Source organism: Natrix helvetica (assembly GCF_964273705.1).
Source record: "Natrix helvetica genome assembly, chromosome: 4".
In the NCBI taxonomy this organism is placed as follows: Eukaryota; Metazoa; Chordata; class Lepidosauria; order Squamata; family Natricidae; genus Natrix; species Natrix helvetica.
In genome coordinates this window covers 19271736-19297095 of record NC_138550.1, presented here as the reverse complement: position 1 = coordinate 19297095, position 25360 = coordinate 19271736, and the positions used below count along the sequence as shown (strand labels likewise).

At 42.2% G+C, this 25360-nt stretch overlaps 1 protein-coding gene across 1 annotated transcript in view; it reads right to left on the bottom strand.

The window, feature by feature from the left end:
- The window catches only part of DDX10 (DEAD-box helicase 10), a 175379-nt gene extending 150454 nt beyond the window's left edge, over nucleotides 1–24925 (bottom strand). The window contains exons 1-9 of the mRNA XM_081952456.1: nucleotides 24641–24925; nucleotides 13329–13389; nucleotides 13098–13228; nucleotides 11522–11680; nucleotides 9972–10092; nucleotides 8884–9073; nucleotides 6048–6174; nucleotides 3302–3464; nucleotides 1644–1728 (exon numbers count right to left, since the gene is read on the bottom strand). Of these exons, the coding sequence (XP_081808582.1) occupies nucleotides 1644–1728; nucleotides 3302–3464; nucleotides 6048–6174; nucleotides 8884–9073; nucleotides 9972–10092; nucleotides 11522–11680; nucleotides 13098–13228; nucleotides 13329–13389; nucleotides 24641–24910 (1307 nt within the window). The 5' untranslated portion in view covers nucleotides 24911–24925. The remainder of the gene's footprint in view (nucleotides 1–1643; nucleotides 1729–3301; nucleotides 3465–6047; nucleotides 6175–8883; nucleotides 9074–9971; nucleotides 10093–11521; nucleotides 11681–13097; nucleotides 13229–13328; nucleotides 13390–24640) is intronic.
- Between the last annotated feature and the right edge of the window lie 435 nt (nucleotides 24926–25360).

Sequence of the window (25360 nt, the reverse complement as noted above, 5' to 3'; positions counted from 1 at the left end):
CTGTTTTTTGCAAATGTGGAAGCCTAACATAAGCCTTATTTTCGGTTCATGTTGCTGAGATCAGGTTGGCTAGAGTGGATTTAGAAGCAGCATACATTGGGGAATCTTGCATTTTATTTATTAAGCTTCTAGTGTTTCTCAGAGTGTAGAGTGACAACATGGATTCTCCAGAGACCTGGAAAAATAGAGTAGATATGTCAAATGTTGTGCATAATTCAACCCATATTCAGATATGGGTTTGACTGATTGTTTTATATATGTGTATGTTTAGGTCTCTGTCCGCAGCAATTAAGATTTTATTATTTTGGCTCTGGACAGTGCATGGTACAGATATGCCCTGACTTTTTTTTTATTTTTTTGTATTTTCCAAGAAGAGATTATTAAAGTTCACTTGGGAAATCTTGTCTATCTTCTGATGCATTACATTTGTCTTTGTTTTCTTACCTACTCAAACATTCTGCCTGGGCAGGTTATAGATTTATATCTCCTCCCTTACTACCCATTATTTTAAAACCATGTTTTCTCTCGGGTACCACTGTGCTTCACTATACATATTTATAAGGCATTATATAATGTATTATGCACTATAATAAATAATAAAAAAAAAGATTAAACTGCCTTGAGGAGAATTTGGCCAATTTGATAATATAATGGAGGTTTCTCTCAGTCTTTCTAACAAAAACTCAGCGGTAGTTCCCAAATTGTCAAGTTGGCATGGCTTGATGAGGTGCTTGAATTCAGCCGAAAACTCATATTCCTGAAGGCAAGATAAATGTTTTTATCTCACACTAGGTTGGAAAACAGTTGATTGCTTGCTGTAAACACTGAAACACAGTTTAATTTAATTCCACCACTTCTTTTTTCCCTCTTCTTCCCACAGTCTGATGTTCTTTTTGCCTTTTGCTTCCTACTCTTGAAGCCTGGTGACTGTTGCTTGTGGACATTACTCACCACATTGTCCTGGAAAAATTTGCAACTAATGTAATAACAATAGGAACGTGGTGACTCAGTGGCTAAGACACTGAACTTGTCGATCAGAAAGGTCGGCAGTTTGGCCATTCAAATCCCTAGCGCCGCGTAACAGAGTGAGCTCCCGTTACTTGTCCCAGCGTCTGCCAACCTAGCAGTTCAAAAGCATGTAAAAATGCAAGTAGAAAAATAGGAACCACCTTTGGTGGGAAGATAACAGCGTTCCGTGCTCTTTTGGCATTTAGTCATTTCGGTCACATGACCACGGAGACATCTTCGGACAGTGCTGGGCTCTTTGGCTTTGAAACGGAGATGAACACTGCCCCCTAGAGCCGGGAATGACTAGCACATGCACTATATTGCCAAAAGTATTCGCTCACAACTGAGTCTGATTATGTGGATGGCTGAGCGAATACTTTTGGCAATATAGTGTATGTACGAGGGGAACCTTAACCTTTAATGTAGTAACAGGGCTAACCTTAATATTTTATTAGACCTATGAAAAATTTTATCTTAACATTGAAAAGCTTTTTTCAATATATTCTAGATATTGGGAATACAATGTCCACAGCTATTAGCTAACTTGGCTGGCTAATTCTGGAAGATGGAGCAACAGAATCAGAGGACATCAAGTTAGGGGAAGACACTCCATAGAACATAAAAACTCTATATACCTGGCAGTTCTCCCAACTCTGTGAATATATGTATTTGCATCTTCTGGACAGTCAACTTGAATGACCCAGTTCACAGCAGGGAAGTCTGTAAAAAAAAAAACCATTTGAAATCCAGTCACATGCAAACATTTTCTATGTTAGCAGTATAATTCCATATGAAATTTGCACTCCAGCTCTATTTTACTGGGCACTGTGTTGAAAGAGGCTGCTCATAAAGTACAATTAATCACATTTTCTAGCTCCATGTATCTGTCAGATGGAACTAAAATTAATAGAAGCTTCATTTCCTAAATAATGAAAGGGAGTGCAATTTTAAACTGGATATGGAGAGAGAAATCATTTGCATTTTACAAATTGAAAAGTAGAACTGGCCATTTATGATTTTAAACCAGCAGTTTGCAATGCATGTATAGCTCAGAAATAATCCATTTTGTATTTGGGCTAACTTTTTAATACAAATAAATTTCTATTGCAGTATTTCTCTTTTAAGGTTTTGTCTAGTCTCTATTCTTCTCCTTCTACTTATTTCCTTTCCTATTATGCTCTCCTCCCCTGCCCCCATCTCTCTCTATATGATAGTTATGCTGGAAGCTGCTGAACTAAGATAATGGCCCATTAAACTGAAGACCAGCAATTTTATAAAACCACACTTTATATCAATCAGATCTTTTACATTCAAAATGCAAGAAAGGCACAAGTGTGCATTGGAACAGATACAGCTTCAAGGAAATGCTGAACCAGAGAAGGAAAATTTAATTGAAGATTCCCTTATCGGTACTTGATCTCTAGCCCCAGATATCAAAGGCATTGTACATATCTTATTTGAATGCCAATTATTTGCCCCAACAAGGACCCAGTATTTAGAATCTTTACTTGACTAAAGTACCTATTAGAATCTCAACAACAGGAGGTCAATAAATATATAGCCAGCCAGCAGAATTACCAAGTTTATAATTAAAGCTATTCAGGTGAGAACTCATTATATAGAACAGACCGAGGTCACATATACAATAAAGGTGATGCATTTATCTGAATTTTCTTCGTTCCATACTTTATATTCTATGCCCACTTTTATCCTTCTGTTAGTTTACACTTTGTTGTCTCTTGATATGGCCAATAAACTAATTAACTATACTTAATAGTTCATAGATCACTAGACAAATCTGATCATTCTGACCAGAGATTATAGAAACTGAAGTCCATTGTCACTTGGGGATGCATGATTGGAAAAATCAACAAATACAAATCCTAAACCTATAGAAATGTGGACAAGGTGCTATCTGAATTAGGGAACATGTGGCTCTGTTCTTTCCTAGTCCCTCATACCCCTCCTCTCGCTTGGCTGGCTTCCTGGATTCTGACCTGGATCTTAATTTAGCAGGGAATTAGACTAGTCTCCTTCCTGAGCTACAGCAGGACTTGAAGCAATGGTGATATGACTCTGGAGGAAGCAGCAGGAGGGGAAACAGGCAATGAAAAGATAAAGACTAGCATCCCAGGTCTGCTGCTGGAGAACATGAATTCTCCACTCAATCTTAGCCAGCGGGATCTTGGTCTCTTCCTTAAATGATTACATAATTTAACAAATGATTTTCAAGAACTGGGCCAAACTGATTAGGTAACTCCCCCTGGATGTGAAGGAATGAGAAACTGTTTACCTAGCCCACGAGCTGCAAGATCCGTAGCGAAAAGAACTGCCGACTTCTTGCGCAGAAAATCGTGGTAAACTTCCATTCTTTTCATCTGCTGCTGTTTCCCATGAAGAGCCAGTATAGGGAGACCCGGACGAAGGCGACAAAATACTCTAAACAAATACTGAACCTAGAAACCAATCATAATTGTAACACTAAAGTCTATGAGCGAGACTAGTGGACAGTACATATGTATTACATTGTGGGCTAGCACTGCCTAACCCAGGGGTGTCAAACTCACTGCGTCACGGCAGCATCCCGTGATATATCAAGACTTTTTTTTTCTCCTTCGCTAAACTGGGGGTGGGCGGGGCCAGCAAGTGACGTATCAGGGCCGCGAGTTTGGCAGCCCTGGCCTAAGCAGTCTTGGCTGAGGTAGAAAAGCTAAACAGGATCAGACCTGGTTAAACAATACCATGGATGAAAAAACCCAGGGAGGTGGGCTAGATTGGGATGTTAAAAGATATCCCAAAAGACGACATATAATTGAATGCTTAGGAAGAAGCAGCTTTCTCTAGTACTCTTTAGTACTAGTTTAAAACAGGTGGAAGAGCTACCTTTGTTACCTCAGCCAGCTAGACCCAGGGATACAAATGTTGCAAATGGAAAACTTAAGAGATTTGCAAAATGGAAAAAAAAATCAGAGGAAAAGGCATGCTAAGGTTTCATGTCTCCCAGGGAGGAGGGGAGGGAGGGGGGGGACAGAAAAATATCTTTTCCTCCTGGAGCTTTCACATCATATTTATCCTGCAACAATTTTCACAAAATTAATTAATTAGTTAAAACCAAATCACTATCTTTTCTAAAAGTGAATGCTATGGCAAACCCAGGAGCACGATTAGAATTTACAATTCTGAAGTCTCGTGCTCATTTAATTCAACTAATTTATCTGTTTCTGCCCCTGAACATACCTTCTTTCGTCAATTTCACGGCAATTTGCACGGTAATCAATTGCCAGGCCTCTTATCACCATAATCTTTTCAGGGAGTGACAGATTTATAGCTACATCCAACAGAGTTGATGCGGTTTTAGACAATTTAGATGGGAGTTATTCCCAAAATAATAACCTTTTTTTTATAAATGAACCCCACCCTTCGATCTAAAGCAGTGGTTCTCAACCTGTGGGTCGGGACCCCTTTGTGGGGGGTCGAACGACCCTTTCACAGGGGTCGCCTAAGACCACCATAAAACACATATTTTTGAAAAAATACGGAAAACATAAAATAATGTTATGGTTGGGGGGTCACCACAACATGAGGAACTGTATTAAAGGGTCGCGGCATTAGGAAGGTTGAGACCCACTGATCTAAAGGCATCTCATTCTTAAGCCAAGTGCTTATTTAAAGCTACACTTACAAGGCACCTAACCAGGAAAAAAACATCTCCCTTTCCTCTCATAGAATAAAATGCTTGGATGGCAATGTTTACTATTATATGTTTGGTCGATATATAAACAAAGCATGCATTTCATTGAATGCAACACAAAGATATCTGAAGAAGTCCAGATGGAATATTTGCCTCTATCTACACCCCAAATTTCTCTTTGGTTGGCTAGTTAACTTGATAAATAACTGTCATTGATAAATAATGTGATTGTATTATATAATCCTGAGAGTGCTCTCCAGCCTCAGGATTCAGCAGCAAAACAATTTACGTGCTTTCACCTGCTTTGCTCGTTTTACAGTATTCTAACTTTCTGATTACAGGTAGTCCTGGATTTATGACCACGATGGAGCCCCAAATTTCCATTGCTAAATGAGACAGTTGTTAAGTGAGTTTTGCCCCATTTGTTGATCTTCCTTGCGACAGTCGTTAAGTGAATCACTGCATTTGTTAAGTTAGTAACATGGTTGTTAAGTGAATCTGGCTTTCCCATTGACTTTGCTCATCAGAAGGTCGCAAAAGATGATCACATAACCCCAGACACTTGCAACAGTCATAAATATGAGTCAGTTGCCAAGCGTCTGAATTTTGATGACACGACCATGGGGATGATGATCCTAAGCGTGGGAAACGATCGTAAGTCACTTTTTTCAGTGCCATTGTTAACTTTGAACTGTCACTAGATGAAATGTTGTAAGTCGAGGACTACTTGTATCGTAGAATATATTGATAGACAATTTATGATGCAACACCCTACATGACTGTTACCCATTTGATTTTTATAAATTACTAGCTGATAACTCGACGTTGCCTGGATATTTATTTATCCCAATCCTGTATTAGACAGGAATGGCGAGGTCAAGTGGAAACGTAAGTGCAGAATGGACTGTCTTCCCTCCTTCCATAAACATCGCCCCAATTCCTGAAGAGACAATGGCAAGAGCAAATTCTCCCTGAGCCCTGATTTTGGCAACAATTAAATTAGTTTTTAAAAAAATTCCTGTGCCCCCAGAAGCGTCATTTCTAATGTTGGATTTTCCCCCTTACCAGAGGGAACCCCCTTTTGGAGTACTGTGAAGCCGTCACCATGGCAACTCCACTGCGCTGTACAGTAGAAGCCATTTTAAGGCACAACAGGCTGTATCTTAACAGAACACACACCCGGAGGGGTTTGTATTTTTTTTTCCAGAGAATAAATAATCTGTGTACCAAGTTTGGTTTAAATTGCTCAAGGCGTTCCAGAGTTATTCTGGAACACACACAGACAGCCATTTTTATATAGATAGATAATTAACACTTATAAATTGTAGGATATGGGATTATACAATACCTCTTTACAGCTTGCAAAAAATACAATACTCTTCTTATTCAGGTGACTCCTCAGAAAAGAGTATAACATATTGACTTTCTGGTACAGTTCACAAACAATGTAATTCTGTTCCAAGGTTGCTGGAGTACTAAAAGTATCAGAAAAGGAGAAATAGACAACAGGTAAAAATATCATAGGGGGAGAAACAACTGAAAAACAAACAATATATGCGTCAGGTCTGCAAGCCATCTTTTCTGTTGGACTTCAGGCCTGCCACACTTTCTACTATTCATTTTCTGTTGTGGGAAAATGGGAGGGGGGATTATACGGAGTTGGATGATATGTAGCCATAATAACATTCTTTCTAGAAAGCCAAGGCCATCCTTTGTCTCTGCATTTGGCCAGAACTCAATGGGTGGAAATTGCCAGCAGGGCAGTAGACGATTGGACCATGTGATGGACTTGTGGGTGTGGGGGCAGGATTTTGAACTTTCAACTGGGTGGGAAAACCTGGAAGCTTTCAGATTCAGGTTTTTCCAGTTGTGCCAACATGGCTCTCTTAATAAATTGGAATTTTGAGCAATCCTTTGCTTCGGACCCTGAATTTTCTTTTGGATGCTATCTGGAACCCTGACATTATGTTCAAGTAAAAGTGTCTCAAAGTATTATTTAAGTAAAACCAGATCCGCAACTTTCTCCAAACAAGGAGGCATCCTTCGTTTTTGCAGGGCATTTGCAAATGACCATATTCTCAAAATGAATGACTAGAGCCATGATAGTGAACCTATGACACACGTGCCTGAAGTGGCATGCCGAGCCATGTCATCCAGCATGCGCAGCTTCGACCGTTGCTCTTCTGGGTTTCTGGTGCCAATGATGAGCTAGGCTTCGCGCACGTGGCAGGAAGATCTGGTTTTTCGGTTTCCATGTGCGCATGCACACCGGCCAATTGATCTTCACACAAGCATGCACACCAGAAACTGGAAGAGGAGCTGCCTGGTGCGCAGGAGGCAGCTTCTCTTCCAGGTTGCGTCCTTGATGAATGCGTGCGCACGCACGCTCCCTTTTCAGCACTCGGTGCCAAAAAGGTACTCCATCACTGGACTAGGGCCAAGGTAAAATATAAACGTCACTTTGTTTAGTTACATTTACATTTAAGTGTAACTGAAATTAAATATAGTTCTTTGAATCACTGATGCCAAGTTATTTTAGGAACCGCCTCTTCCTACTTACATCTACCTTTTACATCAAGTTGAGGAGGCTCATGGGGCAAGTCCTGTCTAGTACGCAGCTCCATCCAGCAGAAGCCAGATGTTGTATCTTTTCTGCTGTGGTTTCCACTCTGAAACATCATCTCCCCTTAGATCAGTAGTTCTCAACCTTCCCAATGCCGCGACCCTTTAGTACAGTTCCTCATGTTGTGGTGACCCCCAACCATAAAATTGGTGCCTTAGTTCCTAAGACCATCGAAAATATGTGTTTTCCAATGGTCTTAGGCGACCCCTGTGAAAGGGTAGTTCGACCCCCAAAGAGGTCCCGACCCACAGGTTGAGAACCACTGCTTTAGATAAAGTTAGCCTCATCACCGTTAGCCTTAAAACATGGTTCTCTCATCAACCTTGGGGATCCCAGGTGGAATTTGCAAGGTGGCTATATGATATCGAATGTTCCTCACCCACTATCTTGTTTCTTTTATATTTATGTTTGAGCATTTATGGTTTTTAATGGTTATTACATTTGGATGCCACCTTGATGGGCAACTATGTAAATTTGCTACATAAATAAATACAATATAGACATTCAGACTCTCAACCACTTTTCTCCAGTTATGTGTACAAGATACGGTTGCCATATTAATCCTAGATCACGTTCCTGGTCTTTTGAAGGCATATCTGGAACCTTAAAAATTATTTTCCAGAACTACTCCAAATTAATTCAATGGAGATCATGGGTGAAACGGGGGCTGCGAATTCTCAAAATGATTGTTATAGTAGATCAAAAACAATCCAAAACACTGTATCATCCAAAAGCATTGAATTAGCCCTGTCTTCTGAATAAATTGTGTAGGTCAACAACTATTGGTGCAACTGAGAATCCAGGCCAGGATGATGCCTGAGAGCGGAAGGAAAATCATGCAAACTGAAAAATCAGGGAATTTCTTTTGCACCTCAAGGAGAACTTCCACCTCAAGTTCTGAGTTGTTTATTTGAACTCCAGGTAACCCTCCAGGTAACCCTTGCTTAATAACCACAACTGGGACCAGCAACTGGGTTGCTTAGCACCACAGTTGCTAAGCAAAAATAAATAAATAAATCACATGAGCAATGATAGGTTTATGATCTTACTTCCCTGAGACTTAATGATTTTGCTTCTCTATTAGCTCTGCTTGTCACAAGGAGGTTACAAAGGACCCAAATATTGATCAGCTGACTGTGGGATACTGTAATGACTGGAAATGCAAGGATTAGTTGCAGAAAAAGCCCCACACCATTATAACTTCAAATGAGGCAGTCGGTAAGTAACGACTACCTGTATTTTAATTCTCAACTTTGCAGGTTTCACTAGGTTTCTGCTTCAAAAAGGAAAATGAAAAGATAACTAGTTCATCCCAGAAATCAGTCCCTCTTGCAGGACAAGCCATAAGGACAGCATTCACAGGACCTGTGGAACTTGAAAAAGCTTGCAAGAAAATTTGCTCAAGTTGTAATCGTAAAAACACATGCATGAGATTCTGCATTATGTTGTAATAATTTTTAATTCAACCGTACCATGCCACAAGGAGGTTCATAATAGTGGAAAAACAAGAGTACCCAAAACACACGTATTTCTTTGCAGACTACATAAGCTGAACTCCAACCTGAACTTTGCTTTTTCATGCACCCAGATGTATTCTGGATCCTTCAAGCTCAGCCGAGCAAGGTCCTTCACAGATTTGGTCTGCGTGGCGGAGAAAAGCAGGGTCTGCCGTTTTTTGGGAAGGTTCTCTATAATTGCATTCATGGAATCAGCAAAGCCCATGTCCAGAATTCTATCAGCTTCATCAAGGACTGGAATGAGAAAAGCAAATTGGGGGGAAATCAGATTTCAAAAGTTTTGGTACTTAAATGAAAATTGTTGGATGTTTCACATAATGTAGTTGTCAAAGTTCCATGTAATAGCTCCATAGAAAGCAGAACTCCAAGGCAGGCGGATTGCTCAAAAGCACAATTTTATTAGAGATATCATATTGGCACAAACTGGTGAAAACCGACTCTGAAAGTTCCCATGGTTTTCACCTGATTAAAAAGTGAAAAGTTCCCCCTTTCCCCAAACAATCAGTCACATTGTCCAATCAAGGTGCTGGCTGGTTGCTTGGTTACTGTGCTCCTCCTTTCTCTAGGCATCTGTTGTAATATCCTTGGTTCCTACAAGAAACTATTTTGTTTTGGCTACAAAACCCCCATATAACTATATACCCCCCCCTCCCCCCACTATCCCTTCTTTGCATTGTGGCAACCCTGAACACTCCAAAATGGCCCCAGCCAGGTTCACTTCAAAGTTGACAGTAGTTAAGTCGGGGGTCCATTACATATCACCCAAATGTGCTGATGTGGCTGTAGACATCTAATACGTCCTATCCCACATGGACATAACACCAGTCTTATGCATATCTCTTGCTGTTCTTAAGTCCATGCAACCACTTGCACAATTCTTTTAATTTTAAAACATTAAGACATTTAGGAGTCTTGTATAGGAAGTTTGAACAAGTATATACCTCCCTTTTCTTCCATTTTAAGTAATATTCTGTGCATGCTGTGAATTGCCCAGAGCAACATATATGCATCAGTTCCATAAGAGGTTTAAGGTTAGAAGGCAGCAGCATTCCTATTACGACTTCAAGCAAAGCTCTGATTCACCCTGAATAGATCCAGGATCAGAGGCTCCCAACAAATATTTTATACTTACTCAGCATTTGAAGATTAGAGGCATGGAAATATGAGGTTTCATCCATGTGTTGTAAAAGACGACCAGGAGTACAAATGAGGATATTCATATTATGGATTTTGCCTGATTCTTGTTTCAAGTCCTGAAAAAGCAGGTTGGTTGAGAATTTAGGATACGTAGTTTTGCAAAATGCATTCACACAAAGCCACTTTGAACATGGCACACCAACTCACAAAAAAGATCATATTTTTCTCCAAACATCTTCAACAGCACAGAGATCAACATCTACACACAAATTATACACCTATGTTATGAAATTATGAAATAACCTTTGGTCTCTGGTAATTTCTGCGGGCACAACATCTCAATTTGTCCACATACCACTGGCAGAGCACAAACAAATGCGGTATATAAATATATATTTGGGGAAAGAATAATTTTAAAGAAGAAAGTGGTTGTACAGTGATTTATGAAATCTAAAATGATCCCAGATCAGTGAATTATAATCACGTCAAATTTAATAACTCACCATGCTGGCAGTGGTTAATGGGAGAATTTAAATATGTTGTACAAGGTTCTTGCTTTTATTGAGATCTCAATCTATAGATAAGCAGCACATCACTGGTTGGACAAATTCCTTAATTTAATATCGCCTTATAAATAGATTTTGCAGTGTTCTCTTATACTGTGGGGAAGTGGGCTTTTTTCTGCAGTGGCCCTGCTCTTTGGAATATTTTTATTTTTTTGCTTGTTTGTATCATATCTTTATTATTTTTACAAATAATTCAAGGTGAGAACATGTCCAAAACACCTTCTATTTTTCCCACAACACTTGGGCTGAGAGTGACTGGCCCAAAGTTACCCAGTGGCTTTCATAGCTAAAGCAGGACTAGAATTCATAGTCTCCTTGTTTCTAACCTGGTGCTTCTAGCCTTTGCACCCTTTTGACCTTCCAGAAGTGCAACAAAAGCTAGTTCTGCCAGCTGGGTTGAGTTTTTGAGGAGGGGGGGGATATTTTTTATTTTAGAGGCGGCTGGTAGACTAACAGAGAAGTGATCACCGTACCAATCTTGCTTTTTATTGCTATCTGAAATGAATCCTGGAACATAGCCAATACTTTCCTCTACTTATTCAAAAAGAAGGAAAAGCGCTGAAAAATTGGATGGACAGGAAGACTGGAGGAATGTGCCAGATGCAGTACATTGCCAGTAACTAAGTAAAAAAGGACAGCTAATAGGAAGATTAATTCCTGTCTCAGGCAGAGGGTTGGACTAGAAGACCTCCAAGGTCCTTTCTAGCCCTATATTTCTATGATTCTAAGATCAGGGGGATATGTCATGCCAGTAATGATTGAGGGAGGAAAAGAAACAGAGAGAGAGATATTAAAGGCCAGACTAGCTAGTGGCTGACCTGAAATCATTCTGCAGAACTTTTGTTCAATGGTTTGTTCTGAATTAGGTAGGGGAGGTTCCTACATACCCTTAACAGGCATCTAAATCCACTGTGCCAACAAATATCCTTTGAATATTCTAACTGCCCCCAAACAATTATTGTTTAAAAGAAGAGCCTACCTTCCCACCGATGATTAGACCTGCAGAAAATTCATGATTCTTCCCCACTTTACGCAGGACTTCAAATGTCTGGTAAGCCAATTCTCTGGTAGGAGATATTATCAAAACACCCAATTCATCCATGGCAGTCCACTGCTGTCGGTATAAAATTTCTAGAGCCTGAAGAGTTAAAATGTACTAGTTAGAAAGTCTATCACATGCTCTTCTGGAGTACACTTTTTCAATATTAACCCATAACCAGTTACAACGTGCCTTTCTAAAGCAAACCTTTGAAGCAATAACTCACTTCAAATATCTCCACGGTGAAACTCCCCTTCGCAAGCAACAGGATTCCTGATTTCTAAACAGTCCTGCAACCACAACACTTTGCTGGAGAAAATGGGCTTCAGCACATGGACTATGCATCCATCGATACCTGTTTCTAACTAAGAGTTGTTCAAGACATGCTTCTTGTACATTAAAACGCTCATCAAATAAAATGGCATCGCTCCTGCAGCTTGACAAGGCAGAAGGTATCATCTGCCCAGTTCAATCTCTTGTTGAAGGAAAATGTGCCTGCTTGTCAATTTATTTCATTTGCTTGTTTATCAAATGGGCTCACAAAAATCTCACAAATAACTACTCTGGGCAACATTAAATAATTAATTGTTTTTTAAAAATTGACTTACGGTCACAATTTTGATCAGAAGTCACCATGTGACCGGACCTTGTTTTACGACCGTTCTTATGGCACTCATTAAAGCAAGTCACTGCAGCTAAGCAAATGATGCAACTTCTTAAACAAATCACATGATCATAAGTCCAAATCCATCTTATCCAATGGGCATCTTTTTTGCTGGAAAACAGCAAAAGTCACGTGCCTGGTAGATGCTGCAACTGGTCGTAAATGTAAGCTGGCTGCCAAGCAGACGAAATGTGATCACATGACCGAGGAGGTAGAGCAGCAGTCAATTTTTTTCAAGCTCACTGTAACTTACCCTATATTGCCAAAAGTATTCGCTCACCTGCCTTTACTCGCATATGAACTTACTGTAAGTGACATCCCATTCCCAATCCATAGGGTTCAATATGACGTCGGTCCACCCTTTGCAGCTATAACAGCTTCAACTCTTCTGGGAAGGCTGCCCACAAGGTTCAGGAGTGTGTTGATGGGAATTCTTGACCATTCTTCCAGAAGCGCATTTGTGAGGTCACACACTGATGTTGGACGAGTTTACGTGGCCTACCACTTCATGGCTGAGTTGCTGTCGTTCCCAAACACTTCCACGTTCTTATAATACAGCTGACAGTTGACTGTGGAATATTTAGGAGCGAGGAAATGTCACGACTGGATTTGTTGCACAGGTGGCATCCTATCAACAGTTCCACGCTGGAATTCACTGAGCTCCTGAGAGCGACCCCTTCTTTCACAAATGTTTGTAAAAACAGTTTGCATGCCTAGGTACTTGATTTCATACACCTGTGGCCATGGAAGTGATTGGAACACCTGATTCTGATTATTTGGATGGGTGAGCGAATACTTTTGGCAATATAGTGTAGCTTATACGATGATATGCAACAGTGTTTCCCTACTTACAGGTACAACGAAAGCCAAAGTTTTGCCTGATCCTGTCTTGGCAGCTCCCAGAACATCTTTACCCTGCAAGGCCAAACCTATGGTCTGCTTCTGGATTTCAGTCACCATGCGATACTGAGCTTCCTGTAAGCCTGATGATACACAGAAGGCAAAACCTCAGTTTCAGAATGCAACAAATAGAACAGTATTCAATTTGAGGACATTTTTTATCCTTAAGGAGTCCATTCCTACCTTTCAAAGTTTTCCTGGATATTGGGAAATCAGAAAATCTTGTAACTTCATTTGTATTTATCTGCATTGGAAAAAAATATAACAGATCATTAAATTCTAAAATATTAAAGAAGCTGACCATTTCTGCAAACTAGCATTATTTATAAGTAAGGTGCTAGTTGTTCCTGACTCTAGGGGGTGGTACTCATTTCCATTTCAAAGTCGAAGAGCCAGCACTGTCCGAAGACATCTCCATGGTCATGTGGCTGGCATGACTAAACACCAAAGACACACGGAACGCTGTTACCTTCCCACCAAAGGTGGTTCCTAATTTTCTACTTGCATTTTTATATGCTTTCGAACTGCTAGGTTGGCAGAAGCTGGGACAAGTAACAGGAGCTCACACCGTTATGCGACGTTAGGGATTTGAACTGCCGAACTGCCGACTTTTCTCATCGACAAGCTCAGCATCTTAGCCACTGAGCCTAATAAGTATCCCATTGCAAAAGTGAATATTTTATTCACTTTCCTCTCAGTTTTGTTCTGTAGCACAATTTTTCACTGCTTTTGATGAAATTTCAGCTATAATTTGTGTGCCTCTCTTGTGCCACTATGATTAATGATCAATACTGGTATAATTTCATTAGATTTACTTAACAACTTCATTAGATTCATTTAGTGACTGTTCAAAATTACAACACTGTAAAAAAGTGACTTATGACCGTTTTTCACACTAACAACCATTGCAGCAAAATTTGGACACTTGATAACTGGTTCATATTTATGGGGGTTGCAGTGTCCCAGGGTCGTGCGATCCTTTTGTGACCTTCTGTCAAGCAACACTGATGGGGAAGCCAGATTCACTTAACAACTGTGTTACTAACTTAACAACTGCAGTGATTCATTTAAGAACTGTGGCAAGAAAGATCGTAAACTGGGATTCAACTGTGGTCATAAATCAAGGACTACCTGTAAAAAAAAGAAAGAAATTAGTGGATTCTATTTCTACTAGGACTCTAAGGCAATTAGAAAAACCAGGAGCACCATATTTAATGTTTTTTTAAATCACATTTTAATTCAAACAGCAACTTCCTATTATTTCTATTTGCCATACATTTCCCTCAACATGGTGGTGCAATTAAATATGTATATTGAAAAGGAATTATAAATACCATCAACATAAAAGGGAGCTTGATCAAAAGCTGAAATACACCAAGTAAATGAGATGAAGAGTGGGAAGTAGAGAAAAGGGAAGAAGAGAGGGATCGGAGAAAGGGCAAGGGGGGAAGAGGAGGAGAGAAATGAGGAGTGGAAAGGGGAGAGAGGAGAAGGAGAGAGGAAGGGAAAGTCGAGAAGGGAAGGATGACAGAAGGAAGAAAGGAGAAAGGGAAGGGGAGGAGAGAGGGAGAAGAAAGTGATGGACAAGATACAAATACGGTGTATGGAGAACAGAAGAGCCAATAATTGTTTTTGGGAGTTGATGGTAAGATGAATTGATGTAAACATTTAATAATACAATATGATGTTGGCTATGTAATAGTGTACATGTGGTTATATGTTATGAAAATGAAAAAATAAAAACCTTTATAACAAAAAAAACCATGGTGGTGCAGTTAAGGTACTGGCTGGCACTGCAAAAGCTCAGATTCTAGTCTACCCTCAGTCGTAAGAGCTCACTGGATGACTCTGGACCATTCCATCTCTTTTCAGTCCAGCCTCCGTTCAAAACTCAAGAAAGAAAACCCCCAACTCCACTGGATTCTATCATTTCTAAGTTTGAAATGATAGAAGTGAAAGCAAGGCAAGATCTGAATCAAACAGCGCAAAAGTTACACATTGAAAGTCACCCCAAATCCCTCCCCCCAGGGTCCAGCACTAAGAGTCAATCTATGTCCAGAATGATGTTATGGGAAAGCTCCTCTATAGGTATTTCTCACATCTGGAGTCTCAAGACGATTGGCCTTGATGGAGTATAAACAACTCCACTCAGCAGCATCATAATTCATGAGTGCAAACCTCCCTTCCAATTCTCATGGGACTACTACACACCAGCTTGCTTCCCCAACCCAAATGCCCTCCCTGTTTCTATGGTAGCCGAGAGCAAGCAAACATCAGAAAACCATGCTGGAGATCCAGCAAGGGAAAGTAGAAGGAAGGTCTATGTGAGCTGCACTGGATTCCTGAATTAAAAGCAGGACGTAAATCTAACAAACAAATAACCAGGCTGTCAGGTGTGCCTCACTCAATATCCAAGAAAGAAAACCCCCAACTCCATTTAATTAGAGAAAAGATACTTTTACTGGACATGAAAACAGCGAAAGTCAAGCAAGATCAGGAGCAAAAAAGCGTGAACTTGCACATATCAAACATTTACCCAAATCCCTCCCCCCCAGTTACTCCAACCCAATGTCCAATCTCCAGCTCCTAAAGGTGCCATGTGGACACATCTTCAAGTGGCCTCATTCAGTTGGCATGCAGAGACAGTTGGTCTTGACCAAACCCAAACACAAGCCATCAGCATGCGCAGAAGGTGGTGAGAACAAAACTCCCTTCTTGAGATATCTCCACCTGTACTTTTCCCCTCCCAAATACCATGAGCCTGTCCCCGTCCCCGTTACTATGGCAGCCGATAGCAAGCATGCAAAGTAGAGGCTGATGTTATTTTTAAAAAGGCAGTGAGCATCTCAGGAGATATTTGGCTAATCCTCGCTTCACCAGCATCTTAATGAAAAGAAGACATGAAAGTGATGCACTAATGATGTAACCCAGTTTGGGTTACTGAAGCATCTGCAAGAAAACAATAAAGCATAGAAAACACAAAGGACCACTCACTTCAACCCTGAGCTATAAATATTCCCCCTTATTGATCTGGTCAGACCAGCAGAAAGAAAAAGAGAGAGAGAAATACCAACAGGGAAGGGTAGAAAATCACTGACCTTCCACATGGCTTGGACAGAGAGATAAAAATTGATGGCCAAAGACAACTGGAGCCTATTCAAAAAGCAGTGCTGAACTGGCCATCACACCCACTGATCCTTATTTTTGGATAGATGTTGCTTGCTTGGCTGGACAAGAAAGACTGAATGAGAAACAGCCTTGCCCAACTCTATTGAGAAGAGGTGGGCAACTTGTCCTCAGGCCATATGCGACTCTTGGACTCATTTCAAAGTCTCCATGCCAAGGACCAGCTGGTCCCTCTGGCAAGAGCACTCAGCAGCATGTTGATTTACAGTTATTTACAGAAAGGGGAACAAGGTAGGTAAGAAAGAGGAGAATGGACATAATACAATACAATACAATAGCAGAGTTGGAAGGGACCATGGAGGTCTTCTAGTCCAACCCCCTGCCCAGGCAGGAAACCCTATACTGTTTCAGACAAATTGATATCCAGCATCTTCTTAAAGACTTCCAGTGTTGGGGCATTCACAACCTCTGGAGGCAATTTCTGTTCCACTGATTAATTGTTCTAACTGTCAGGAAGTTTCTCCTCAGTTCTAAGTTGCTTTTCTCCTTGATTAGTTTCCACCCATTGCTTCTTGTGCTACCCTCAGGTGCTTTGGAGAATAGTTTGACTCCCTCTTCTTTGTGGCAACCCCTGAGATATTGGAACACTGCTATCATGTCTCCCCTAGTCCTTCTTTTCATCATTATTATTATTATTATTATTATTATTATTTCTTGGATTTCTAGACCGCCCCCTCTCCCAAAAAGGGACTCGGGGCGGTGTACAGTCAATGCAGATAAAAATACAATCATAAAACAATTAAATGCATTTGGATGGATTTAAACTAGACCAGTGGTGGGCAACCCGCGGCTCGGGAGCCACATGCGGCTCTTTACACCCTTTAATGCGGCTCTTCTGTGTGCCGGGTGCCCGCTCCCCTCCCTCCTCTCGGGCTTCGGAGGGAAGCTTCTGCAAAAGCCCGGGCGAGTGACAACCAATTTTGGTCCTATGACTGCAGAATGCTGCAAAATACCATAAATGCAGGCCAGTTGTTGAGTGTTTCAAATGTGATTGGAACACTCAACAAGGTGACCACAGTGTGTGTGTGTGTGTGTGTGTGTATGTGTGTGTGTGTGTGAGTGAGTGAGAAAGACAGACAGAGAGAGGAACAGAGAGAGGGAGTGAGGGAGGGAATCAGAGAGAGACTGACAGACAGACACACACACACACACACAGACAGAGAGAGACAGAGAGGGGGAGGTAGGGAGAGAAAGATAGACAGACAGAGAGACACACACAGAGTGAGTGATTAAGTGAATGAGTGAGAGACAGACACACCCACATACACAGAGTGACAGAGAGAGAGGAAGGGAGGGGAGAGAGACAGAGGGAGAGACAGAGACAGACACACACACACACAGAGTGAGTGAGAGACAGACAGACACACACACAGAGTGACAGAGATGGGGGAGGGAGGGAGAGAGAGACAAAGAGCCAGAGAGAGAGAGAGAAAGAAAAAAAGAAAGTGGGAGAGAGAGATGAAATTAAAAACAACATACAAACCTGACTTACTCAAACTATCCAAGGAAATGCAAGGCCAATGTTCACATTAGTGGTTGTGACTTTGTCAGTCAATGTCAGGATGTAATTTTCTCTACATTGTAAGGCAAATTTTACGGAATTTAACGTTATCGATAAATAATATCGTTCTAAAGTTTTTGTTTTATTAGTTGTGTTATTTGTATCCTCCCGACCTATGTGGATACTTGCATGCAGAACATTCTCAATAAAAACTTATTGAAACTAAAAACAGTGTACCATCCTATGTATTTTCGGTTTTAAAAATGCGGCTCTCAAAATAAATTTCAATCATGGTTTTGGCGAGATTTGGCTCAGTTGAAAAAAAAGGTTGCCCACCACTGAACTAGACATACCCAGTTCCTGCAACCTTTCTTCATATGTTTTAGTCTCCATCCCCTAATCATCTTTGTTGCTCTTCTCTTCTAGAGTCTCCACATCTTTTCTACATCGTGGTGACCAAAACTGAATGCAGTATTCCAAGTGTGGCCTTACCAAGGCATTACAAAGTGGTATTAACACTTCACGTGATCTTGATTCTATCCCTCTGTTGATGCAGCCTAGAACTGTGTTGGCTTTTTTGGCAGCTGCTCCACACTGCTGGCTCATATTTAAATGGTTGTCCACTAGGACTCCCAGATGCCTCTCACAGTTACTACTGTTGAGCAAGGTACCACCTATACTGTACCTGTGCATTTCGTTTTTCTTGCCTAAATGTAGAACCTTACTCTTACCCCACCCTGTAGCATCAGCGCCAACAGAGAAGCTCTTAGGGAATAGATTCGGAACAGAAAAAGAGTTGGTCGCTGTTGCTGTACGTAATGCTGGAAAATCTAAGTTGACCATCTGATAGCTGTAATTTTTCTCCCATTTCTAAAGCCCTCCTTTTCCCCATTAGGTGAAACCCACTCACTTTAATCAACAGGCAGCTTTCCAAAATGAGATGCAAGAACATAACTGTACTTATGAACAAAGAAAGTAATGCCATCTCCACATATTTCAACCTGTTTTTCCCAAATAAGAATCTAATGTCCAATACTTGTTTGCCTAAAGGCAGAAACACAAACCGATTCCAGGTGGGCTTCACTTAGAATCTGTAATATAACCAAATATTTATCGAAATATTTCCACTTCAGATACTGTATAACATACATCTAAATTAAGATTCCATGTTATAGGCCCCTGATGGCGAACCAATGGCATGTGTGCCACAGTTGGCACGCAGAGCCCTCTCTGCAGACACATGAGCCTAGCTCATCTCTACCACACATGTACACGCGCCTCCCACTGACCAGCTGGTTTTCGGGTCTCTGCCGCGCATGCAGGAGACATACATACATGCACAGGGGGAGCGGGGGGGGGGGGTGAGGCATGCCCCATTTTTAGTTTCAGGAGGCTTCAGGGAGACCTGCTAGGCCCAAAATGGGGTGCAGGGTATGACGTGCATGTGGGGGGAGCACAGGGGGGTTGCGGGCATGTGGGGGGCTGGGGGAGCTTGGGACACATTGCATTATGTGTGTGGGCATGCACCCGGGTGCTGTTGTGCACATGTGCATTGTAGGTACGCGAGGAGAAAAAGGTTAGCCCTCACTGTTATAGGCTTATCAACTTAAAGCATTTTCCTGCTGACTCTTAACTTTCATCACACAGCCAGTTAGATTTAATTTTGAAGGCACTTAAAATAATTTTTGCCTTCAAAGAGAAGCTTTGAAGAAAAAAAAATATCTATTAACATTAAACAAATACGAAATTATATTCCTCTTGTACATAGGAGTGAAGTATTGATGCTTTTGGAGGGTGTTAAAAGTTACCTGGAATTTTAAGCTTTATTATTACCTTTTAAGTAAAGGCGATATCAATATTTTAGCATGGCATCCACTTTTGAAGTTCAGGAAACAATGTTTTCCTTTTGGAAAAAGCCATTTCTTTATTTTTTTAAAAAAAATGACCTTTTCATAAACTAAATAACAAGGCCTTGTTTTGGAGTCCTTGAGAGTTGCAAGTGATAAAGAAAGAAGCCAGATGGGCAAGGAGAAGGTGTAATAAGTCTTTTCTCATGTCTCGTCAATGTGTTTATTGTTGCTTTCTGACACATTGCATATACTGAATGTATCACTTGCTTTTGTATCCTTTATAACAGTGATAGCGAACCTAGCGGAGGATAGTGGAGCCATTTGTCGGGGCACGCGAGGCGCTGCCTTGTCAGCTGGCCAGCATGCCAGCTGAGTTCACCCTTTTTTAAAGCCATTTTTCGCCCGCCCCAGGCTCCAGAGGCTTTATAGGAGCCTGGGGAGGGCGAAAAGAGCCTCCCCCCCCCCCTGGAGGTCCTCTGAAGGCTTCATGAGCTTCCCTGAAGCCTCCGGAGCTCAAAAAAACAGCCCTACAGGCAAACCAGAAGTTTGGGAACGGACTTCCGGTTTGCTCGGAGGGTCGTTTTGACTGCTCCCGAGGCTTCAGAGAAGCCTCCTGAAGATTCCTGAAGCCTCCGGAGTGCGAGGCTGTTTTTGTCCTCCCCATGCTCCTATAAAGCCTCTGGAGCCTGGGGAGGGCGAAAAAAGCATGCAAAAATGGGGTCGCGCCTGTAGTGCACGCATGCGCACTGGGGGGTCACGCATTGCATTATGGGTGCGGCACACCTGCACACTACCCCCCTGCACTCCCCCCACTTATGGCACGCGAGCCAAAAAGGGTTCGCCATCGCTGCTTTATAAGCACTTGAAACATCCCCACCCACCCCTACACACACATAAATACTTTTTCCACTTTTCCTGAAGTACTTGTGGTTCATACTGTTGCAAAGTTAGTGTCATTTTCCCAAATTCAGACACCAGGAGGTTCCTCTGCTGTTCTACATCAACCTGGGTGCTTGAGTTTTAAAGAAAATAAGAAAAAAAAACTCCTGAAAATACCACGAGGAGCCAAGAAAACAAACAAGTGGATCATTAAACAAACCAATTCACACGTCTCACTCAAGGCACAAAAGTCCAGGCTCAAATTATCCTATTTCAGAAGCATTATTTGAAGGCCTAGTTCTCTGGAGAAAACTCTAATGCTGGAAGGAAAGAGAAGAAGAGGACAACCAAAAGCAAAGTGGATGGATTCATGGTGAGGAGTGCATCTTTGGAAGACCAGGTACAGGACAGATCATCATGAAGAAAAATCTATATGGTTGACTTGATCAGAGGTCATCAACCTTTCGGACCTCAGGGACCACTAAATTCATAATTTCAAATCCCAAGGACCACTAATATGATCTGCCTAATGCAGGGGTGTCCAAACTTGAGAACTTTAAGACTTGTGGACTTCAACTCCCAGAATTCCCCAGCCAGCTGGCTGGGGAATTCTGGGAGTTGAAGTCCACAAGTCTTAAAGTTCCCAAGTTTGGACACCCCTGGCCTAATGACTGGCTGGGTGGGCGTGGCTAGGCGGCCATGTGACTGGGTGGGCGTGGCCAACTCAATGTCACTCATGTCGAGGGGCAGCTCGCCGACCTCTACTCACGCCTCCTCTCCCAGCCACTCGTCTCCTCCCCACCCAGGATCATTAGCTCCCCAACAGGAAGCAGTTGTTGGAGCTAAGTGCCACCCCCAAAGAGTTGGTAAAACAGCTCAGTCCAAATTGGATCTGCCCGAGAAGGAAGCTCAGCAGAAGCACCTCACTGAGGACTACGAGCATAGGCTTTCCAAGCAGAGGGAAGACCTCCGGGAGTGCAAGGCCAGGTACTGGCACCTGGAGGCTCAGCAGGCTGAGATGGTCAGCCACTTCCAGGCTATGATGCAGTCCCACTGGAACAAGGCCCTCCAGCTCTTCATCACCAGCGGCGCTTCCCTCCAGCCTTCGCGCAAAGCCCCGTACCAGGAAGCTGAAGCAAGCCCCAAGTCGGAATTTCTGACCCACACAAAAAGACCCAGAAGGGGGAGACTCTCTGCAGCAACAGAAACATTCATTACACATATCCGACCCAGGGGCCATAGTTTGAGGACTCCTGATTTAGTGCAACATAAAAAATGCAAATAATTTTTCTGCAGACCACCAAAATCTTTTCTGGCAAGGCTCCTCTCAACATGAGTGACATCGAGTTGGCCACGCCCATCCATTCACATAAACACCTAGCCACACCTACCCAGGCAGCCATTAGGCCGATCATATTAGTGGTTGGTGACCCCTGGCCTAGAGCATACATCAGCCTAACTTTTTAAAATTGTGCCATCACCAAATATTGATGCAGAGAATTTGACAGTTTAGCCAATCCCACTGCTAGGACCTACTGACTAGTACGACCATCTAGTTCTCGTACCGAACAGCTGTCATAAATTGATATCTCACTATTATGTCAATACTTCGGCCAACCATAGTATTCCCTTTCCCCCTAAAATCTACACAACCTATCTTTGGTTCTGATGTGCTAGTCTTTCCTAAGCAGCAATTTTATTCTACAATTAAACTGAAATGTATAGTGCTGGCAAAATACGTGAGATCTACACAAACCAGAAAGAAGCAACAAAGTTGACTTATCAACATATGAATATACTGTTGCCCAACTGCTCTTGTTTGGTTCCCTTTCACCAGGAGGAATTAAACTTAAAACCTTGATTACTGCTTGTCTAGCATTACATCTGAACCGCCCCACTCCCCCGACCTTCATCTCTCCGAATAAAGTAGAGGTATTCTTTAAGGTTCTATCTTATTAACCTGTGTCTTGTAGAACAAGAGGCCACATGTCACATTCCATAAATGGTCATATCTGACTATGACAGGCAAGCCTGTTTAAATGCTTATTTAAGGAATAGTTGACAAATCTACAAGTAAAAAACAATGCAACCCCCTCAACAATCCCAAGGATGTGCTACATATCGAAAACCTGGATGAGGAACCACTGTTTTCATTAGGTCATTTAAAATCAACGGGGGGGGGGGGGGAGAACCACACCTCTCCAGGTAGGAAGCTACTTCATTGCAAATCATTTCCATTTAATATTAGGGCCTAATAAAAGTACAAGTGGATACAAATCTCTTCTGGAATATGTACATTTAGGGAAGGCTATAATATGCTTTTCACTATGTAATATTATGCCCCTTAAAGCAGGGGTGTCAAACTCGATTTCATTGAGAGCCGCATCAAGGGTTGTGTTTAACCTTGGGGCGGGGAGGCAGGGAGGAGGCGTGGCCTGGTTGGGCATGGCCATCTCGACGTCACTCCTGTTGAGAGCTCCTGTGGTAGCCTGAGCGCTCTGCCTGCGAAAATGGAGCTTGGGAGGACTGCATACAGCTCCGTTTTCACTAGAAGAGGTTTGCGGGAGGCCACTGCAGCCAAAAACGAAGCTGGGGGGGGGGGCTGCAGGAGGCCCTCCCAAGCTCCCTTTTCACTGGCAGAGGTACCCCAGACTGATCCTTTGCTGTTTCCAGGGTGGCCCCACGGGCCAGATCTAAGCACCCCGCAGGCCAGATCCAGCTCACGGGCCTTGGGTTTGATACCCCTGCCTGAAAGCAACCCTATGCCACCTTACAATGTGTCACATGGCATGAACTTTCAGTCCAATTTATTAAGGTTCTAATCCGACATCTATATAGCTTAAAATAGCACATACAGGTATTCCTTGACTTACAACAGTTCATTCAATGACTGTTCAAAGTTACATCACCGAAAAAAATGACTTTTTCCTCACTTATGACTGTTGCAGCAACCCCATGGTACATGGCCGAGATTTGGATGCATGACAACTGGTTCATATTTATGACGGTTGCAGTGTCCTGGGGTCATGGGATCACCTTCTGACGGGTAAAGTCAATGGGGAAGCCAGAGTCATTTAACAACCGTGTTATCAATTTAATAACTGCTGTGATTCACTTAACAAATTGGAAAGCAACACCATAAAATGGAGCAAAACTCACTTCACAAATTTCTCACTTACTAACATAAATTGGGCTCAATTTATGAGTCGTAAGTTGAGGACTTCCTGTATAATAATCCTTGCTCCTATCCCCCCCCCCCCCCCGGACAACCTGCAAAGTTTATTAGCGCTGAATCCCTTAATAGGTCACTTATTGGGTGGATAGTTAGGAATTCCCTCCTCCTTATTCCCTCCGCAACCAATAATGATGTGGTTCTCTCGCCACAATGCTTAAGCTTTTCCCCAACCTGGAATATCCAAATTAGTGATACGTAGTAATATGTAATAAGGACGCGGTGGCTCAGTGGCTAAGACGCTGAGCTTGTCGATCAGAAAGGTCAGCAATTCGGCAGTTCAAATCCCTAGTGCTGCGTAACAAAGTGAGCTCCTGTTACTTGTCCCAGCTTCTGCCAACCTAGCAGTTCGAAAGCATGTAAAAAATGCAAATAGAAAAATAGAAGCCACCTTTGTTGGGAAGGTAACAGCATTCCATGTGCCTTCAACATTTAATCATGACCACGAAGAACGTCTTCGGACAGCACTGGCTCTTTGGCTTTGAAACGGAGATGAGCACCGCCCCCTAGAGTTGGGAACGACTAGCACATATATGCAGGGGAACCTTTACCTTAGTAATATGTTGAAGAGAGGCACTTTGTGTACACTCTAGGACAGGGGTCTTCCAACCTTGGCAACTTTAAGCCTGGCGGACTTCAACTCCCAGAATTCCCCAGCCAGCTGGCTGGGGAATTCTGGGAGTTGAAGTCCACTAGGCTTAAAGTTGCCAAGGTTGGAAGACTCCTGCTCTAGGACATCCTTTTTTTTTAAATTGATGTCTTCTTTATTTCTAAAGTCATTCTGGGAGACAAAAGCAATCCAAGGACAAGGCAATCTCTGCCAGCCAGAATAAGCATTTATTCTCACCTCCGAGAAGCGCCTTTCCAAGGCGGCGATCGACTCCCTCTCCACTTCCCACTCCGGTTTCTTTTGCTTACGCCGCTGCCGCAGCTTGTCTTTGCGCTTGGCGTATCTGTTCTTCCAGCGCTCGAAGCTGCGCACCGGGTCGGCGCCCGATCCCGACGCGACGCTCCGGCTCTCTTCCATTCCCTTCTCGGTGGAATCGAGGATCAGAAACACGCTGCCAAGGGAAAGGACGCGACGCCAAAAAAAAAGCCGGGCGCATAGTGATGACATCACGGGCAAAGCTCCTCCCGCCTGGAGGAGGAGGGGGGAAATCCCTCTCGGTTCCTGCTCTGAGCTGCAAAGATGAAAGTTCAGTCGCCGAGCTCCGTGCCGGATCGTGCCCCATTGGTTGCGCGCCTTGCCTTTTTATATTATCAAGAGTAAAGTTTGTTTCAGGTCCTTGCTATTCCATTGTGTTGCAGCTGATTTGGTGCCCATGTAAGATCTGGTTATTGTACTCCTTGTGTTGCATTTGACTGTTGTACACATTATTTGTTCAGTGACTTTTTGGTTCATTCCCCAACTGAAACTTTTAAATCAAAAAATCTGCTCTATGAACGTAGATGAAATACTTTTAAGTATTTTAAACGTTCCTGCTTTTATATTATCAAGAATAAATTATCCAAAGTAGTTCTTTGGATAATCACACACAAACAGATACAGAAGGATCTTGACAAACGT